Source organism: Myotis nattereri (assembly GCF_964212035.1).
Source record: "Myotis nattereri genome assembly, chromosome: 17".
In the NCBI taxonomy this organism is placed as follows: domain Eukaryota; kingdom Metazoa; phylum Chordata; class Mammalia; order Chiroptera; family Vespertilionidae; genus Myotis; species Myotis nattereri.
The window spans coordinates 16,982,335-17,003,792 of NC_138092.1; the positions used below are offsets into that span (position 1 = coordinate 16,982,335).

Here is a 21,458-nt window from a genome sequence, read left to right on the forward strand (position 1 = left end):
TAGCCCTGGCCAACATGCTCAATGGTTAGAGTACTGGCCCACGCACCAAAGGGTTGTGGGTTCAATTCCCAGTCAAGAGCATGTACCTGGGTTGCAGGTTCACTTCTAGTCTCCTGGCAGGGCGTGTGAGGGACACAACCAGTCAATGTGTCTCTCTCATATAAATGATTCTCTCTCTTTCTCTCCCCTCTCTCCCTTCCTCTCTTCCACTCTCTCTAAAAAGCAGTGGAAAAAATATCCTCAGGTAAAGATTAACAAAACAAAAAAGTGACAGTAAATGTCCATCACCTTTGTTAGGCATCTTTTCTATCAAATCCCATTGCTTCAGAATGAATTGCAGAACCTAGAATCTACCTACTTATTAATGAATCCCTCCAATCATCCATCTCTCCATCCACTCATTTATTTAATACTATATGGAGGATGGGGCAGGAGAGATGTAAGGAATCTGATGTAGCACAGAATTCACAAAGTTAAGGGAGACGAATAAATCATGATATTTGAATAGAACTGCCAGGATTTAGATATGTCTAAAAATGAACCATGGAGAAAATTGTGAGAGATGAGACTAGAGACTAGAAGGGCCAGCTTAGGATATGGAATTTGAATTTCATTCTGAGAATATCTTGGGGTCATTGATACATTTTAACTAGGGAAATGACATGATTAGGTTTTGACTTTTGGAAAAGCTCTGGTTACCCAATGTAGTTTGCACTAGGATAGATATTAAGGTTTTGCAAAGTAATTTCATATATATATTGTGCCAGATAATTATAACTTCCTTAATCTCTTTCTCATCTGCCTTCCTGTTCTCTTTGCTACATCAAATCCTGGAGCATTTAATTCTGTTCATTAAATTCATTCACCTTCTGTTTTATAACTTACCTTTCTGTAAGTCTTAAATAAAAAACTTTAAATGTATTTATTCCTTTGAATAAAAAAAAATCAGCTGAAGATTGTGGACTACCCCAACCCAATTTCTCTCTGTAATTCACCATTTTCAGAGCTTTCAATATCACCTCATCCACAAAAGTAGAGAAATATAAATTGGTATGAAATGAATACATGACCACCACATGATAAAAGTGGATTTAGAGGTAGTCATAAAGGAAGGTAGCTATTTGGGTGATAAAATGTGACTTACCAAAGTAAAAACCCTGGCCCAAAATGTTTTTTCTAGATTTCCCTTACCTAAAATTCTGTAACTAGTTCTGAAGACCTCCTCTATATTTACCTTGCCCTGAGGACAGTTATTTGGAAAAGTGATGGGAATTGTAACATGGTCAAGTTGCCATCATCTCTATTTCATTCCTGCTTATTTTTATTTGGCCTCAGCATAGATATACCTATTTTTCTTTAATAAAATAAAGCTTACATTACTTTGATTATAAAAGAGGCACATGCTCATATTGTATAATAAATACTATAGGCATAAAAAATAAAATGCAAAATATATTTTTTCAATTCCAGCATTAAAAATGAACCCTGTGAATGGTGTGGGTGTGTTTCCTGTACATGGTTTTATGCATGTATACAGAAATATACACCCACCCCTCCAATACCCACTATCCTCACAGAAAGTCAGGGCTGTAATATATCTAGAGCTTTTCTAAAATGAGGACAAGGACAGTATCTATGTTCAGAGTTGCAAGGTTCAAATAAGGTAACACCTTTAAAGTGTCTGTCCCAGCCCTGGCTGGTGTGGCTCAATTGGTTGGATGTTGTCCAATGCATTGAAAGGTTGCCAGTTCAATTCCTGGTCAGGGCACATAATGTCCAGGTTATGGGCTTGATCTCCAGTAGACGGTGTGCAGGAGGCAGCCAATCGATGTTGCTCTGTCATGGATGTTTCTCTCCCTCTCCCTTCCTCTCTCTCTAAAAATCAATAAAGATATATTAAAAAAATAAAAATAGTGTTTGTCCCAGACTTAGTACATATTAAATGCTCAAAAATATTAGCTATTAATTTTATTGCCATAATAATTTAGGTATATAAATGTATTCACTCAACATCTTGTGCACATTTCTCGTGTGAACATATGATTTTAACAGCTGCAGCTGTGGTGTCACTGAAGACACGGTCTTTTATCAAACAACCCTGGGGCTGAAGTGTCTGCTGATTCTGCCATTTACCACTTGTGGGAGCTTGTGTGTGGTTCCCTTGTTCAAAGCTGTGGATAATATTGTTTCTCAGAGTTTTTTTAGAATTAGAGATCATGTGTGCAAGGTAGCATAGTAAATACCAAATAATATCTATTGTTTCCAATGTTCCTGCTATGATAGTTACAATGATTATGTATACTGCTTTTTCCTTCTTTTGAATTATTTTCTTGGGAATGATTCCCAGAAGTAACATTGCTGAGTCCAGGAGTATAAAAAATTAGTTATGTTCGTTGTATTTACTGTTATGTTGTTTTCCAATAAATTTCAACCAATACATAATGTAATACACAAAGCACCTCATATATTTAAATAATGTTCCTATACCTGCTTCATTCAAGTCCAAATCCTATGCTCATCAGTTAAGAAGGGGAGAATCTGGGATGGATTTTATTGCAGGAATTCCAAACTGTTGGGAACTGAACAGATGCTGCTAACTCATTTTACATTTGGGAGACCACCAGTCAGCCGTGCTCAATAACAGCTTTCAGAAACATCTGGATTTAAACTTACAGCCTAAACATGACAGGTTAAGTAGTATACATATAGTTACAAAACAGCTTCATGTCTTGATTCTCACAAATCTGAATTCATTGAGATTTTTACAATTTTTAAATGACTGAAAAGACTGAAAACAATGTAAGCATGAAGACTCACATAAACTACATAGTATATCATTTTGGTATTATGGACTTCTGGTGGAGCTGGAGTTTAGGAAGTCTCAGCAGATTTTTACAAATACTATTTTGAAGGTATAAAAATCCTTACTAGTAACTATTTTACTCAAAGGAGTACAAATATATATGCAGTTTTCAATTTGCATTTACTGAATTGTCATTTATGTGAAACAAATAGTTAAGTTAGAAGAGTAGAGAAAGGTAGTAAAAATACTGGTTTAAAACCTGCACTCATGACATTCTCCCCATGACCATAAGCCTTCCAGAATGCTAGCTCCTAGAAGGCAGAGCTCACATCTAATGTATTGCTCTTTGGTGATTACTACAGTGATCAGACCATAGTAAGTCTGCACCAATGCTTAAGTGAATGGTGACTGTTCTGTTCAGTATTGGTGCATTAATATACTATCTCCAGATTTAGTGGCTTGTAACAACCATTCAGTTGTGCTTATGAGGTGCACAGACTTTATGTATCAGGATTTCAGACAAGGTACAGTGAGAGTCAGTTGTTTCTACTCCATGGTGCTTGGGACTTTACATCTGGAGGTAATGAAGTGAGTGGAAGCTGGAATCATCTGAAGGCTCATTCACTCACTTATCTCTAGATAAGTGGGCTTGAATGACTAAAAAAATGTGTACTCCCTACCCAAAGCCCTTACCTAACCTATATGTGGCCTCGCTATGTGGCTTGATTTCCTCACAAGACGGTAGCCTCAAGGTAGGTGGACTTCTGACATAGCAGATCAGGATTCCAAGCCCAAGTATTGTGATGAACCGAGTAGGAAACTGAATTACCTTTTAGGACCCAGACAGTTTCAAAGGGAAGGGAATTTTTTATGGGATGAAGGTATATAAGACATAACATTATTTATGATATAAATAGCTTATAGATAGATAAATAAATATACACATCCTATCGACTAATAGACAAACATGGTAATTAACTGTACCTCCAACACACTTCCCATTGGCTAATCGGGGCTATATGCAAATTAACTGCCAACCAAGATGGCGGCCAGCAGCCAGGCAGCTGAAGCGAACAGGAGGCTTTCTTGCTTCAGTGATGGAGGAAGCCAAGGTTCTTCGCCTGCCGCTGCCGGCCTCTGAGCTGCACTCTAAGCAACTATGTTGCAATTATAGAAGCTAAACAAACCCAGATACCTGCTTTCAGCAGCCGAGGTCTCAGAGCTGGAGCCGAGCCTCAGAGCTAAAGCCAGCTCTCAGTTCCAGTGACAACCATGGAAGGTAAATAAATCCCAGAATAAAAAGAAAAAAAGAAAAAAAGGAGATGTTGGGAGCTTCAGTCATCCGCCAGCCTGAAAATGGCCCTCAGCCCCTCACCCAGACTGGCCAGGCACCCCAGTGGGGACCCCCACCCTGAAGGGGGTGTGACCAGCTGCAAACAGCCATTATCCCCTCATCCAGGCTGGCCAGGCACCCAAGCAGGACCCCCACCCTGATCCGGGACACCCTTCAGGGCAAACCAGCCGGCCCCCACCCATGCACCAGGCCTCTATCCTATATAGTAAAAGGGTAATATGCAAACTGACCCTAACAGCAGAAAGACTGGGAATGACTGGTCACTATGACACACACTGACTACCGGGGGCAGACGCTCAATGCAGGAGCTGCCCTCTGGTGGTCAGGGCGCTCCCACATGGGAGGAGCTCTGCTCAGCCACAAGCCAGGCTGATGGTTGCCAGTACAGCGGTGGTGGTGGGAGCCTCTCCTGCCTCCTCATCAGCACTAAGGATGTCTGACTGCAGTTTAGGCCTGCTCCCCGCTGGCAAGTGGACATCCCCCGAGGGCTGCCAGGCTGCTAGAGGGATGTCTGATTGCCATCTTAGGCCCAATCCCCTGGGGAGTGGGCCTAAGCCAGCAGGTGGTCATCCCCTGAGGGGTCCCAGACTGTGAGAGGGCACAGGCCGGGCTGAGGGACGCCCCCCCCCCCCCCGAGTGCACAAATTTTTGTGCACTGGGCCTCTAGTAATACTATAATAACCACCTTTAGAAAACACAACCAACAATTGCCCTCTAGTCCTATTTTCCATGTATTTAACTTATACTCTTTCCACCTTGTTAAATTTAAAAATTGCATTTTCTTTGCATAGGTTTAATACCCAAACATCATGAGGAATGTTTTGGTTCTAACTTCAAAAACTATACATATTTTTTAAAAATTATACCTTCTTAAAAAATTCTGAAACACCCTCACTGAATAGACAGGTAAAACTGGTGTGTCTTCCTGGTAGAAATCACCCAGGCCATTAATTTCTCAATTGCCCAGCAATCACAGAGGGACCAAGCAAAATTTATCTCATTTCCATAGGAGATATTTTGTATTTGAACAAAAAAGAAATTCTCAAAATATTCAGTAAATTATTTGATACATAAGCAATTTTAAATATGCTTATACAATGTATATGAATTTTTTAGCTACCTATGTTTTTGGCCATGACTTTCCAAGTTAGATCCACCAGAAGATGCTTCATACAGTAGAATAATATATAGGGATAGTTCATGCTCAGGATAATTCATTTCCATAGTGACCTTTTCCCCTGAAAACTGCACTAGTTTGATTTGTGAACTCAAAGTATGTAAGCGTCAGTCCCATGTGAAACATAATGGTCACAAAATAAAGAATTCCCCTTTCACTGTGATATAGAGGCTTCTTAGCTATTCTACGGAATCAATGCTCAGTTAAGAGCTTTGCTGAGAGTTGAATGTGGGATTCCCACTTCTATTGTTAACTTTAATCATCTATTTGAACTAGTCTCTTTAGTCATTAGTTTATCTTGACCGTTAGTGTTAGTAGGAGACAATGACCGTTTCACTTTTACAGGGTTTATTAATTTTCTGTTCTTTTTTTCTAAGCATTAATCTGGGATCAATTATCAATGATTATTTTCATATACTGAGGAACTAAAGTAAAGCAAAGTAAAAAATACATATGGCATATGGTTATTTTCCCATAAATACTACAAACAGGACCTGGGTCAATGTTGAATCATTAATAAACTGATTATATTTTATCACTATTTGGTCTTTAACAACCTAGCACTATAATGCATAAGCAAAAATGCACATAAACTAGTTTAAAATATTATCTTCACTCATATACTCAATATCAGAGTAACCTCGACTAAGTTTGTGTAAGCAACTCACTTGTTGTTTTTAAAAAAAAAACAACCCAGCAATTAGTCATTGGCCTCTGACATTTTTTAAGTTTAAATGAAAGTTTACATCCAGTCAGGAATGAGGCTAGGAAGTAATTGTCTGAAGAAAAGTGGCTTTCTTACAGCAATTTTTACTAATGTATGGAAAATTATTCTAATTTCCAAAGGTTATTTATTCTGGATATATATTCTCCAAAAACTTAGAGGAAAGCATCATTCATTTGAACCTCTTCCTCACTCTTCATCAATTAAAATGTGCTTTAATTTGTGAAGGAAAAGTGAAAGAGGCATGAACATGAAGAACTTAAATTTAACACTCAGATGCCTGGGTTCAAATTCTAAACCTGTCTCAGAGTAAATATGTAACCTTTTAAATCATTTTATTTCACTGGTCCTCAGTTTTTATCTATAAAATAGATATGATAATACCTATTATTTATAAAAATATATGTGCTGATTTGTTTGGATGATGATACTACTTAACTAAGGTAGATTTATTAATACCCTATTTGTTACTAAACACCTTTCTTAAAATACAATGTCATTTTCATACTTGCTTTAGTAACAGAACATCCTATATCCATTTTCATCTTCACAGATAAATTGATTTATTACATACACAAATCAAGAGCACTTTTATTGTTAGGAAATTTGATTATATTATATAGAAAAGATAAATCACACAATCGTGTATCCACATAAAGTACAAACTATACAACTAAATATAGGAGTTCACTTCTGTAAATATGTATTTACTATTTGGTCAGCTAGCTCTTTTTTTTTTCTTCTTCTTTATTTTTTTTTGTTTTAGCAGCTGTCTTGTAATTCCTTCCCACAGATCTAACACACAGTTCTGTGAATAAAGGAAACAACATATTTATTCTATGAGGCGTTTCCAACGATGTAAGTCTACAGAAAAAGACCCATCGGGATAGACCTCAATGGTCAGCTAGCTCTTGAGAGGAGATGAAAAGTATCAGATACAATAGATGAAAGATGAACAATATGGAAGGGATGAAGAAAGAAACCCTTCAAATGAGAAAGGTATATTAAGAATAGTTTCTTGCCCTAGCCGGTTTGGCTCAGTGGATGGAGCGTCGGCCTGCGGACTCAAGGGTCCTGGGTTCGATTCTGGTCAAGGGCATGTACCTTGGTTGCGGGCACATCCCCAGTGGGGAGTGTGTAGGAGGCAGCTGACCAAACCTTCTCTCTCATTGATGTTTCTAACTCTCTATCCCTCTCCCTTCCTCTCTGTAAAAAAAAAAAAAAAAAAAAAAAAAAAAAAAATCAATAAAATATGTATTTTTTAAAAAAGAATAGTTTCTTACAAATTGGGAAAATATCCTTGTTATTTAGCATTAGCACTAGAATCCTTCAGACCACTTCACTGACCAAAATGTTGCCCCAAATAGTTTGAGCACCATAGCATGCTTTTATTCATGTATATATCCTATCACTGCATGTGAGGCACCTACAACATTGGCATGATATATATCACTGACCCTCAACATTCCATAAAGAACACAGGTCGAGCAAGCAGATACACATTGAGCTGGATTTTTTGTTTGTTTGTTTTTCCTGTGTTTTAATCTGTCCCACTAGGCAAAGGTGGATGACAAGTACTAGTATGTCTGAATTCTGTTTTGTCCCCATCTGTTCTGTCCGCTCTTCTCTTGAGGACTCCATGAAGAAGAATGGACAAAGGGAAGTTAGGGTAGCCTGAAGTCTTTCTACCTCATACAACTGATACTTAGCTATGAAGGTAGCAACCCTCAAAACCTAGGCATCTGAGTGTTCAGGCCTCTGAGATCAGGAAGAAAGAGAAGAGCTGTCACAATTACTTGCAAGTAGCAGTCTTTGCCTTTGGGCCAAAATACCAGAAATATTTTAATTAATAGGGACAATGATATATAAAATAGGAAGTGAGATAAGAGGTCATTGCCTGAGAAAACAAGGCGCTTCTTCTCATTTTTACAACTCTGTGAACGACCCACAAAAGAAAGTGCATGCAAAAAATATTTTAAGTTCCAGGATCTGCTTTTGCTTTTCCAAGGATTGCCCACAGATAAATCCAAGAGGGAGGTCATTACATTGAACGGAAGACATTTAGAATAGGCTGCTTCACCCCATGTAAAGCAATTGTAAGCTTTTCTTTGTGTTTTCAGAAGTTTTAGATAAATAGTCAGATTCAATTAAGCTCTGTAACTTCAAGAGAAGGTACTTCTAAGAAGATAGGCGGGAGGGACTGCAGAGGAGGGACTGCAGACTTGGGATTCCTCTATTTGTTACCAGACCTGTGGGAGGGCAGAGAGAATTGGGCTATTGTGCTTCAATCAGCAGCATAACCTAAGTGTCACAGTCAATTTAACCATGGAGCTATAGAGTTGGGATGGGGACAAATGGCTGTCTGAAACAGAACTTGAAAAGGGGGCAATTCATTTAGTATGAAAGAATTAAGCGTTTAGATGCAAAGACTACTACTACAAAAAAAAAAAATAAGTACACTTAAGGTTTGAAGATTGACAAGAGGGGACATAGTAAAAGTTGCAGTAGCTAATCCCATGCTTGGTTAAGAGCATAGGTCATGGAGCCAGACTGATGGGGACTGGTTGCTGGCCCTGCCACTTAGTTACAGGGTAATACTGGGCAAGTTACTTTCCCTCTCTCTTCCTCGGTTTGCTCATTTGCCATGTGGAAAAATTATACTACTATCTACCTCATATTGACTTTTGAAAGTATTTAATAAATTAATATACATAAAGTCTTCCAAAGAGCCTGAGAGTTGGTAGAAGTGCTCACTTAACTACTACTGTAACCCAGAACTGCCCCAAGGAATAAGTAATACTTAGTTAACATTTTCTATGTGATGGAACTCATTCAAACTAATTTACAGGAATCATGCTTACTCTTAACAAACACCTAATGATGTAAGTACTATTACTACCTCAATTTTACCAGTAATGAAGGTGAAGTACTGAGAGGTTAAGGAACTTGCCCAAGGTCACATAGCGAGGAAGTGGTGCTGTCAAGATTCAAATCCAGACTGTCTGGCTCTAGCAACACACTTTGTCATTACTTGGTATTGCCTTTAGGCCTGACACAGGAAGTAGTGGACACAAACAGTGCATTTGCTTTCATGTCTATCTATTTCAGTGGGTTTAGATTTCTCAACAACAGAGGCTGTAAGTATATTCATCGTCACCTCCCAGGACCTAGTAGACCACCTTGTATGCAGTGCATATTTAATTAGATAACTGGCTAACTGGCTGCCTGTCCTTTGTTAATGGCAGGTGCTTAGCTCCTTGACTTGTGCCTGTACCTAAGTTCCCCTGATGGGACTCACTGCTGCTATAATCTCATGGCCCCTCACTGTGCCCACCCCCAGCCTCCAATAAAGGGAGGCTGTTATTTGCCTTCCCTCTTGTCCATCCTCTTTCTGGCCCTTCCACTGCCTGGACAGTATAAGGAGGATCATACAGGACTTCACTGAAAATGAAACGAGAGGAGAGGAATGAAAAGGAGAGGCCAGCCTGGAAATAGAGTCCCTTGAGTCCTTTAGTCTTTCCAGTTCTGAGGACACCTTGCCACCTCTCATTTCTAGTTTTTGAGTCTCCAAAGTGTCCAAAGTGCAGGATGGACAAGGTGGCATTTGAAAAGAGCAGGCCCTTGGAAAGCTAGAAAAACAATTACAACTTTCATTTCTAAAATAATAAGAAATTCAGATAAGCCCTAGTTTTGGAGCTTTCACTCCATCAGTGTTATCAAACAATCATGCATTATTCATCTCCTAAATAAAGAGAATAATAGAATTGTTCTCTTTTAGCACACTGTCATATGTCGAAGCTTAAATGTGTTTGGGAAAATAGATCCAAAGATGATTTTATCTAGGCTTAACTAAATTAACCTTCACAGTCCAGACCAGTATCTTAAAAAAAAATGAATAAGCAGCACGTATGAACAAGAAAATGGGATTCTGAGATTCCTATTCCTGGTATCACATACTAGCAGTAAAAACAAAGATTAGCTAAGTATATCTATCAAGAATCTTTACAATTCTGAAAACAAAAATTTCAAACACAAAATTTTGAAAATATCAAAATGCCTACTTAAAATTCAGATTTCCTTTCACTATCCTTAACATTGAATTCTGTTCTCAGTGAATATTATAGCTTGAGATTTTACGTAATCAATATATATGTCACATTCCTAAATTTAAAATAAAAAAATGTGAATTATCACATAATTAGATAATTGTGTAAATAAATAAGTCATACAATTTGCCACTAATTATCCAAGAGTTGTCTATTATCTTAACATGTTTGGGTCATATTAAACATGTGGGCCTCACCACATTTAAGACTCTAAACAACCAGTATTTTTGTAATTTATACATTAATATTCTTAAACTTCTTGGTATATGGCAGACTTGGACATTCTTACATTAGTTTGCCAAGAAATATCCCAACCTTCAAGTGTTATGTTTCTTTTTGCCTGCCAGATTGGTTTTGGCAGCTTTACCTACCTACCTAAAACATGATTATCTGAAAGTTTTATTGCAGCCATTTAGAAAGGGTATTCCTTTGAACACACAGAGTCCCTTGAGGATGCCTCTGGGAGAGGAGAGGAGGAAGAAGGTCCTGCAGGGCTCACTCCACTTCTCCTCCACCCCCTCTATTTGCATCTATATTACATATTAAGCTTCTGCCTAATAATTTGCTTAAAAATAGGGTCCCACTGGTAAGAAATAATTTAAAAATATTAGTTCATTTTTTTCAAATATAAGGTGGAGCAAAAGTAAGTTTATTTTGCATGGATACACAAAACAGAGTTTATTATTATATTATTTATTAATTATGGTATCATTTTCCAAAGAAACAACTGTAACCCTACTTTTGCCATGCCCTGTATATTAAAACTTCAGTTTTATTAACATTTTTAAAGTTATTAAATATTCAATGTATTCGGTACATTATTTGTTTATTGCATAAATATTAACACTACTGCTTATGGTAGTTCTGTTCTTGTTATTTAAAACTGAGTAAATTTGGAAAACACAGAAAAGACTGATGATATAAATAATAAGGATACAATTCTCACCTCTTATATCTGTGCAACTGAGACAAAGTGGAAGCAAGTTCTGTGGTTGCAGCAAATGTTTAGTTACAATAAATACCCATTGGACCTTAGTCATCTGTACATGAATAGTGAAGATTTTATTTTTTATAACATCTTGAAACTATCTTTAAAGGTTTAGAAGTAAAATATAATTTAAGATTTCAAAATATTTGTTTTTCTGGAAATAGAAACCCTCCAATAACCTTTAGGGTTTAGTATTATAATTCAACTCATCCCATTTTCATTAACAAAATAGAAACTAATGATAGTCTACCCAATGAGCTAAACTACAGATGTCACTAATCTTTAAAGTACACTATCATCCAAAGTTATCATTAGCCATTCCATAGAAATATGCGGTACGTTTACCTATTTGGTACCAGTGTGTTTGGAGGTATATATTATTAATGATTTTGGATATTCACATTACACTTGCATTTCATTCATGTTTCAGCTACTGATTTACTTTAGACACAGCTTTGATGCGTGAGCTAGTTAGCATGCTCTTTCAGTAGTTCCACGCAAACTTAGAAAACACTTGCCAATGTAGACCTATAATAATTGACCTGTATAGTTATGTAGTATATATAAACAATATTTACTACATTTATTTTACTCTACATTCTTCAATATGTACTACTAAAAGAAAAGATCTACAGATGCCCAAATATATTACTGATGAAGTTATTAGCTACCAGTAGGGTTGTATCTGGCTTTAAATAATTTATATCACTTTCTCTGTTAAATATTGCCCTTTTGGTTGCTTGAAGGAAGAAAGCAGCTCATTTGGAAAGGCAGCTAAGACCAAAAAAGTCTCAAAACCTCTCACTTCTAATATTTCCATGTATGAATTAAAGAAGATTGCTTAGGTAGAGAGCCTCCAAATATAAAGAAAAGATAATCCACAGAATGTTTTGTTCTTTAGAAACCTCTTTGATACGGGAGGGGGCACATCTTTTGTACATTTGTAAAGAGATTTAAACACTAAGAGACTCTCTCTCCCTCAGACCCTGGGGACAAGACCAAAGTGGGTTTGGAACTTCCTAACGTCACAGCAAACAATAATCTTGTCCTGGAACAAAAGGCAAGGATGACTCAGATGTAATTAGGGTTGTACATCTAAGCAAATGACACAATATAACTTGTGGTATTTAAAAGAGAAAGGAAGAACACAAGGCGCAGGAAAAGACTGCTAACTGTTCCACACAGAGACAAGACCGTGGCAGAGTAAAAACAAACCCTCCTTAATTAGCAAATTATATAGCGCAGGGCTGATAAACCTCTGTGTTTTGTAGCTGAGCAACCCACTTGTTGCTCCTCCCCCCTCTCCTCATCTACACAAGTGGGAACACTTGCAATGTTTATATCTAAACAAAAGAGAGAGGAAGAAAAATTTTCTAAATGGACTGAATGTCAAAGGCTGAGCCAGAGTCCAATACCTATGAAAATAGAAGGCCTCCAATATTTTGTCAACATTCCTGCTGATGCCACAACCAACAGGATGAAACGGGCACATAAAGCAGAGATCCTGGCACCCATCCTTATTTATCCAGAGGCTGCTGCTCTAACCTGGTACTCAGGTGCTTCTCCTTTTTAACATGTGTCTGCATTCAGAATATTTCTGTATTCACATGATGATGGACAGGGGAAAGAAAAGACATGAAATTTCCCTGCCTGTACCACTCTAAAATGTCACCTCACAGCATGTCAGTACCAAGCCAAGAAATAGCTTAGTCAGGCTCTCTGCCAACTGGCATGGACCTGAAGATTACTTGGCCTCCTGGAGGGCAATCTCTTTTCCCACACAACAAACCTCACAATTTACCTTGCAATGGTCCTAATATTAATACCATGTACCTTTTGTGATATAGAACAGGAGTGAGCAAACATTTTCTTTAAAAGGCTAGATAGTAAATTTTAGGTCTTTGTAGGAAGAAAGTAGCCATAGACAATATATAAGGAAATGGGTGTGGCTGTTTCAATAAAATTTTATTTAAAACACAGGTGGCTGTCAGGATTTAGCTGAAGGGCCATAGTTTGCTGACCCTTGATGGAGAGGATGGAAACTCAGAAGATAAATTAAAATTTCTCCTATTACACAGTGTTGCAGGGAAATGTATAAAATATAGTTGGGTCTCATTTTCATACATATATTTAATTATAGTCAAAATTTGTCCATGGAATTAATTCATTAAAAAATGTATTTTTTCCAACTATGTTCCAGCCATTGTATTAGAAAAGTAGATCTGATATAAAAAATAATAAATAAAATAATACATACAAACTGGCGAATAAGAGAGGCACAGACTACCTCAGAGATTGTAGGGTATGGGAGAATATAACCTGCGAGTATTTAATGAGGTCCTATTTTGTGTCATGTACTCCTCTAGGAGTGAGGTATACTATAGGGAACAAGACAGATAAGGAACTCTTGTAGCATTTAAATTCTTAGTAGAGGGAAACATCCTATATAATAAAAGGCTAATATGCAAATAGACTGAAAGGTGGAACAACCAAACAACCGGTCACTGTAACATGCACTGACCACCAGGGGGCGCATGTGGAAAATGGCAGGTGGCAGCAGCAGGTGGCAGAGTGTGGAACATGGCGGGTGGCAGCCACAGTGGGATGGTGGAGCAGGTGAGCAGGGGTGCCAGACCAAGGTGGGGCAATCTGTCATTGGGGCAAGCCTTTGGTGTTTACCGAAAATTCTTTGCTCCCGCACATTCAGTCCCACCCGGTGCTCACACCTGCTGCCGGCACTGACCCTGCTCGCACCCACTGCTGATGCCAGAGCCACTGCTAGCATTTGTTGCAGGCGCCCAGCACCAGCCCCAATCATTCAGTGATGTCAGTGGGTGTGAGCGGTAGCTGCTGGCCCCTATTGCCCCTCAGGGCTTCTCCATCTCCCCCTGCTCCTGAGGGGCAATTGGGGCTGGCAGCTGCCACTCATACCTGCTGCCTGCGATGGCCCTGGTCACACCCCCTGCTGGCACTGGAGCTGCTGCTTGCACCTGCAGTTGGCACCAGAGCTGCCACTCACACCCACTGCCAGTGGCTGGCACCAGTCCTGATCACTCGGCGCCATCAGCGGGGGCGAGCAGTGGCTAGCAGCCCGGATCGCCCTTGAGGGCCTCTCCACCTCCCCCTGCTCCTGAGGGCCACTTGCACCTGCTGCTGGGGCTGGCCCAAATAGCTCCGCATCATCAGTAGATGCAAACTGGGCTGGCGTCATCATCAGCGCCTGGGAGTAGAGGCGGAAGACAGGGGACCAGGGGTGGGGTGGGGGGGAGGCTGCAGCAGGAGGGGCTGGGCAGAGGATGGGCCGAGACCTGCCACTGTGCCCACCGCAGCCTCGCGGCCCACAGTTCCTTTCAAGGTGCACAAATTTGTGCACTGGGCCCCTAGTAATAAATAATGTGACAAACACTAAGCCATAAAAAGTCAATCAGTGGTAAATGCTACAAAGAAATAATACAGTATAATATGACAGAAGGCCACTTAGCAGAATGGGAGAAGGTGGTAGGCAATGGTGCTTAGAAAAGACTTCTGAGCAAAGACCTGAAATGAAGAGAAAGAGCCATCTATGGCAAGATTGGAGGAACAATTTTCTGAGCTAAGTGAATAGCATGTACAGTTCCTGAGACAGGAATGAGCTAGTCTGTTGGAGAAATAACAAGAAGGCAATTATCTCTGGAGTGTCTGGAATGAGAAAAAGGTGGTAGATGATGAATCCAGAGAGAAGTGTGGGAACAGATCCTATAGGGCCTCATGGTAAGAAACTTGGATTTTACTTTTACGTAATGAAAATCTGTAGGGAGATTTTAAGGAAAGAATGACACATTCCTAATCATTTTAAATTACACTGAACCCATAATTACATATGAGATAAATGCTAGTAAAACAAGGTTCAGTGTCAAATGGCACAGTCAGGGCTAAGGAAGGGCTGCAATCACCCATAGTAAAGGGTCCATTTGCTGTGGTCCTAAAACTGGAGCTCTACCAATGGAGACAGATGGGGAGAGGCTTGCTCCTTCCTACAGAGAAATTCAAAAGGCCGTTATAGCTCCAACTACCCAACTTCTAGGGCCCAGAAAGGTTTTTATATCTTCTTGGATCTTTTGATTCTAATATATTACAAGCAAATAATAACACCTAACTATTTGTTGACAAATGACTAGAGGGGGATTAACTAAAGGTCTCCTATTTGGCTTGAGAAGCAGGGTTTAGTTTTTAAATAAAGCTAGTTGGGAACATTTCTACAACTGGACTTAAAAGACAATTACTCCTATTAACCTTTCTTACAACTGCCATTTTTTCTACCTCTATCCATAAATCATAGATGTATATTTTCTTCCAGTTTAGTGATAAATTTTTAAAAACATACTTATCAACTATCTGCTCATTTTACACATGCAGGAAGTCTCCCCACATGTGCAAATAAAATTTAGAGCATCCTTCTGGCTCAGTATTGAACAGTCAGTAGCCACCAAAACAATGCACAGATGAGAAGTTTGAGTTACTTAGATTCACATGTGCACATATTGTGTGTAAATATATGCCACTGTTGTATGCAGTAAATGGTTGCCTACTGGTCTGGAAGTAAAAAATCATTTTCCTTCCAAATGAAGATCTAGCTGAAACTCAAGTAACTTAGCACCAAAGATTAAAGCAACTTTAGCATCTGAAAGCAGTTACAAGGTCCCTTAACTTGCATTATTTTATACCCAGCACCACACACTTGAGCACTTGATATATATATTTTTATTTTTAGATTATGATAACAGAGATATTATTTAGCCACTTAATAAACAAACATTTCAGGAGATATAAAAATGGATAAATAGACATTCACTATACTACTGTCCAAATAGGAAAAAAGGACTTAAAATACTAAAAATGACAACAACCGCACACATGGAAGTGCAGTGCTAACTGATACCTGCAATGTACTATAATAACATTGGAAATCTCAACCTTGGCGGGGGCGGGGGGAGGGGGGAGTGAAGTGTGGGTAGCTTTCCAGAAGAAACTGGCAACAAAGCTGATTCTTAAAGAATAATTAAGAGGACAAAATAGAGTGACTGTAGAAGTTTTTGAGAGCCTAGATGATCTGATAAACACAATTTGAATCATTAGTAACTACCTACTCTAAACCCAATTATTGCTTAAATTACTATTAGGACAAAAATAATTGTAGGATGTAGTCCTTGACTAATTGATACCTCACAATCTATTTAGGGAGGTAAGTGTATATCCAAAACAAAATGTTAATAGTACATAGTAAAGTGTACACTGCAATGCATATGCAATGCATTCATTTGTTCATTCAACAAATATTTATTGTCTATCAACTATGGACCACATACTGCTCTAGAATTGGAGATATGGCAATGGACAAACACAAGGTCACTGGCCTCATAGAGGTCACATTTTAGTGGATACTAGTATGGGTTAATAAATGGTTTTGAAAAGATCTTTATCATTAATATGTTTCAGGTAATAACATGCTAAATCATAATTTTCTGAAGCAAAAAATACAATACACAAGTAGAGGTTATTATTAAGTCAAAAAATGCTGTCAAAAAAAAATTAGGCAAGCATTCCAGTAAGAGCTTTTATTAAAATAGTCTGAATGGCGATTCATAACTACATTTTTCAGAATTAATAATCAATTCTTCAGTTTTTAGGCAGTGTGAAGTATTTATAGTAAATAGAACCTTATCTTCTAAGTCATGAATCTCACTTAATGTATTTATACTTTCAACCAAAAAGAAAGATATCCTTTGGCAAAAGCAAAGCATACTTTCTAAGCATTCCTCCAAATTCTAGAACATACCTGTATTTTTAATCTTAATATTATAAATATACATGTTGTGAACTTTTGGATATCGGAGAAAGATACTAAAAGTTAAAAAAGTACAAGATGTGGAAAAAACATTAAACAGTAGACATTTCTCTGCTATAGAAAGGTTGAAAGGAATCACAAAAAAAGTGGCAAAGACACAAAGGCAACTTGTACTTATTGTTGCTATCCCGATATCTGATCACTCTCAGGTATTGAGTGTGGTTTGCTAATAATTCTGAAAAGAGCTATATGAAAGAGGAGAGTCAACCCTAGACATATTACCCAAGTGTTTCACCCAATAAAATGGTGATTTAATTTTTTTTTAATTTATTGATTTTAGAGAGAGAGGAACCAAGAGAGAGAAATATCAATTTGCTGTTCCATTTATTTAAGCATTCATTGTCTGTTTCTTGTATGGAGATCAAACACAACTTTGATGTGTCAGGATTATGCTTTAACCAACTGAGCTACCGGACCAGGGCTAACATGGTGATTTTTGAGCATATTATTTATTGTTCTTCCCCATCTGACAAATAAGAACAATGCCATTTACCTACCTCATATTAGTGTTAATCAACAAATTACCACAGAAAGTTGATCTCTGTGATTCAATTCATCACATCAAGAACCAGTGCCATGACAGTTACCAGTTACAACACTTACAGTGACCACACATCCTTTCCCCTTGCATACCTTGCTCCTCATCTTGTTTAGTTGCAAGGCCAAAAACACTGAGGAATGAGATTTGAGAGTGTATCGGGGATGACTTTTAGTGACAGCCAGTGTCTTGAGAAGAACATTTAAAAGAATCCATTCTATCAAACTACAAGGAAGGTACACCTAGATTAACATAAATTATCATCTAGCTGCATCTAGCACTGATAACAGATTCTACATCAAACACTTTCCTGAGCGTGATTCCATGAGCTGCATAATAATCACCGTGCTTTGCTTAATTGTTTTGTTGAATAAATGGACGAATTAATTGCACTTAAATACAGATAGTCCCAGTTTCTGCAGTGTATTGCTTCTTATCCTAACTTGGAATCAAAATAGTAGTACAAATTCTAGTACTAAGCATACCAAATGGTTACAGTAAAAAGATTTCCATTTGAATTATCAAAATAAATACATTACATGAAATTTGGAACTTGACGTGTCGAAAACCTCTAATTAAGGGAAACTTATGAGAGCCTTTAGCAAGTTCTTGGCTGGACGTGATTATTTGGTTTCTTGATCCTCAGACCAATTACATTAACAATGACAAAAGATATGCAAATTTAAACAGACAATAGTCAAGCTGCTCTGACTCATGCCAACAGGGATGTTTTTAGCATATATTCAGCTTGATGCACACTAGCAACATTTACTGTGATAGTTATGCTTGGCTACAATCTGAAAACTATACAATAATCACTGACCAAGAACAATACAAACAAAAATCAAATTTATTTCACACAATAAGTTAACATCTGAAACATGTGAATGATTCAAGCCCAGTAGAATCATGTGTTTACCCTGTCACTGATGAATAATTGCATAGCAACAAAAATATGCATAAATAGGTTTAATTTACCATTTAATTGTATATTTTAAGCAAACAAAATATTATATTTTTGGTAGAATAGCTCACTCAAGACAATCTGGGACTAACCTTCCTTCCCTAACCCCTCAAAGAATCCAAGCTAATTTAAAATGATTGAATTATCATTAAAAACTATATGGAAAGTATACTGAGAATAGTAATAAGCAATTCAATCAAATTTATTTTTTTATTATGAAAATAAGTTTTTCCAAAGAAAAAACAGATATCCTATTACGAATGGCTGTTGAAATTTAAGTTACAATTACCAAAAGAGTACAGATTTCTGTTTGTTTCCTATTCTTCTGCCTATTTATCCATTTTTATTTTATTTTTTTTACCTGTAGTCCACAATAGAAAGATTAACTACAATTCTGGGTTTGGAAACTCTAAAACTACGGAGTTTCAGTTAACTTGTCAAATAAAATAAACTAAGTGATCTTAGTTCAGTCCCTAGTGGACAAAAGTAGAATAACTATTACTTGGCATGATTCAGCAAGAGGTGATCTGAGCGAGTGTGACCACACAGGAACAAAAAAGAAAATTTATCCTTTCCCTATCTTTTATCTTCTTAAAAGGTTTGCTCTGTTAATTGACTAACTTAAAGAAGACCGGATGGGTTGCATTCCTATATATATGCACTAAGTAGATTTTTTGCAAAGATCCCTGGGGGGTGGAGGGGAGGCTTTTCACAAATAGGGATATTTGCCCCCTTATAGTAACACAGTTGAATGCACTTATCTGCTGCTTACCTGTTACACAATTAAACAGAGCAAAGAGAGGATGAACTGCAGAAACTGTTTCATATTTTAACAGGCATATTTTCAATTAAAAAATTTAAATTGTATATAGTGAAATACTGAATAAAATATTCCATTTAATTTCTATAAATTGGGATTATATGCATATTCAATACTAATTCATCTGCATACCTACAATCCCACATAATACAGTATGAACTACCATACCCTGAAGGGAAAAAAAAGGCACCTCAGGGATATAGCCAAGATATAGCCTAGCCTACATGTTGTGTCCAGCCCAAATCTGCAGGTGCACGTCTTTGGGAATAGCCACCACTGGCTCTATTTCTCCTTTCTTAGTAGGCAAACAGCCTCTTCCTGATGCAGTCACATTAAAAGGTATCCTCCTGATCTTTCTCCCTCAAAGACTGAAGAAAATATGACAGAAATAAAGAAAAATCAGTCCTCTACTATTCTACTACTTGCTGAAATTTAGTTTCCTTTACAAACTTATACAATTTCTCCAAACAAATATCACACTTTATATTTAACCTCATTTCATGTTAACTTTACTAGTGGTTGAAAAATAAGTATTTAGTGATAATTTCCCATCCTGGCTGCATAACATTTCCTTGTGTAAAATCTATTTGATCCTAAATTAGTAATATCCTGATTATTTTCTTTTTTGCCAACTTGCTCAAAATGTACTTTCTTTTTTTTAAAAAAAAAAATGGGTTTTGACAGTCAGAAAACTCAAGCTAAATTTTAAGTAAGAGAAAAAAACAGATGTCACAAAACATGCCATGGCTAGGCACACAAATGGGGTGCCATCAGACCTTCCCAAGCTAGCACAAACCTAAAAACCTTGGCTCACCGGTGGAGTCCCAGGGAGAAAGCCCTCTTGCATATGCAAACACTGCCCCCCTGGAGCAAAAGGTAAACACACAAATGCTCCCCTACGGATCTCTAAGTTTGCTACAGCACAAGAACGGAAAAGGCTCCGTGCAATTAGAAACCGAAAGCAACCACTTACTTTTTGCAGCCACTGAGTATAGTTTTCCAGCACATGCTCCAGATGTTGAAGTTTCTGGGAAGAGAAATCCGGTTCCACGTGCGGAGCATCTCTCTGCAGAGCGTTTGTGTTGTACTGGTCTGTCCTACTCTCACGACAGTTCCCGTCATGTTCTGGAAGAATGAAAGTGTAGGCACATTGCCCATATTGAATCCGGCTATATCTTCTCCCACCGTTTTCTGGACTTCGGCGCTGGTTGCTGCACCCTACGTGAGTCAGAATGGCAGCGAGGAAAGCTAAGGAAAGGAAAACTGTCATTGTACTGCCAGCACTCTCTCTCCGTGCCTCTCGCAAAACTTGCTCCTTTCTTCTGACCTTTAAACTACTTCTTTATTTCAGGTAAAGCTGCTTGTCTCTGACTTTTTCCCGTTCAAAGAAAGCTTTTGAAGAAGAATCACAGAAAACTAGCCATTTCTTAGCTTTGTTCTAAAATGTTATTTTTTTTTATTTCACTGTAATGATAGTTTCCTTAGTTAAAACTTGAGATATTTATTGCATAGTAGCTGAGATTTATTGTTTCCTCTCTGTGTAACCGTTCAGCGTGGAGCCTGCCTGAGTCAGCTGCGTGTACATATTCTAGACCCTTTCCTCTACCCTATCTGCTGCAGATCTGCTATTTTCTCCCAGACCTCAGTGAGTTTTATTAAGGTTGAACATCCAAGCCAAGCTGGAAGCAGGCAGCCTTTCACAAGATGACTTGACAGGAATGCATGAGGGTGCCCCTTTGCAAGGATTGCTGATGGCTTGGAGTAGCAGGATCGTCTTACAAATTGGCTAGATGCGCATGACCTCGATCATGTATGGCCCTCCCACCCCTTCCGCAGACAATTGTCTGGAGCCTTTAGCAGACTCATGGCAAATCAATAAATAGAGCAGTCCACCTTAATACACTTTTAGTGTGCATGCTGACCTACTAACTAGCAAACTAGCAGAATGTTTCTAAGTGTCTATTGAATTGGAAAACCCTAAGAAGAAAATTGGCATAGTGTCCAGTGAAATTATTTATTATTTACGAATGATAAATCTGAATTATTAATTTTTAAAAATTTTATTCTTGATCCTGGAAAAAAAAGATTAAAAACCATTTT

The 21,458-nt window shown here is 37.9% G+C and overlaps 1 protein-coding gene across 3 annotated transcripts in view; it reads right to left on the reverse strand.

Annotated features, from left to right (window-relative positions):
* The window catches only part of ANGPT1 (angiopoietin 1), a 281,911-nt gene extending 260,916 nt beyond the window's left edge, over positions 1-20,995 (reverse strand). For 2 of the 3 annotated variants that reach the window (XR_013997039.1, XM_081110935.1), the window contains exon 1: positions 20,332-20,985. Coding sequence is in view for 2 of the 3 variants with exons in the window: in XM_081110935.1 (XP_080967061.1) it covers positions 20,332-20,628 (297 nt within the window). In the remaining variant the exon portion in view is untranslated. Of the gene's footprint in view, positions 1-20,331 lie in introns of all 3 variants that reach the window. The other variant, XM_081110934.1, reaches the window with a different exon arrangement.
* Between the last annotated feature and the right edge of the window lie 463 nt (positions 20,996-21,458).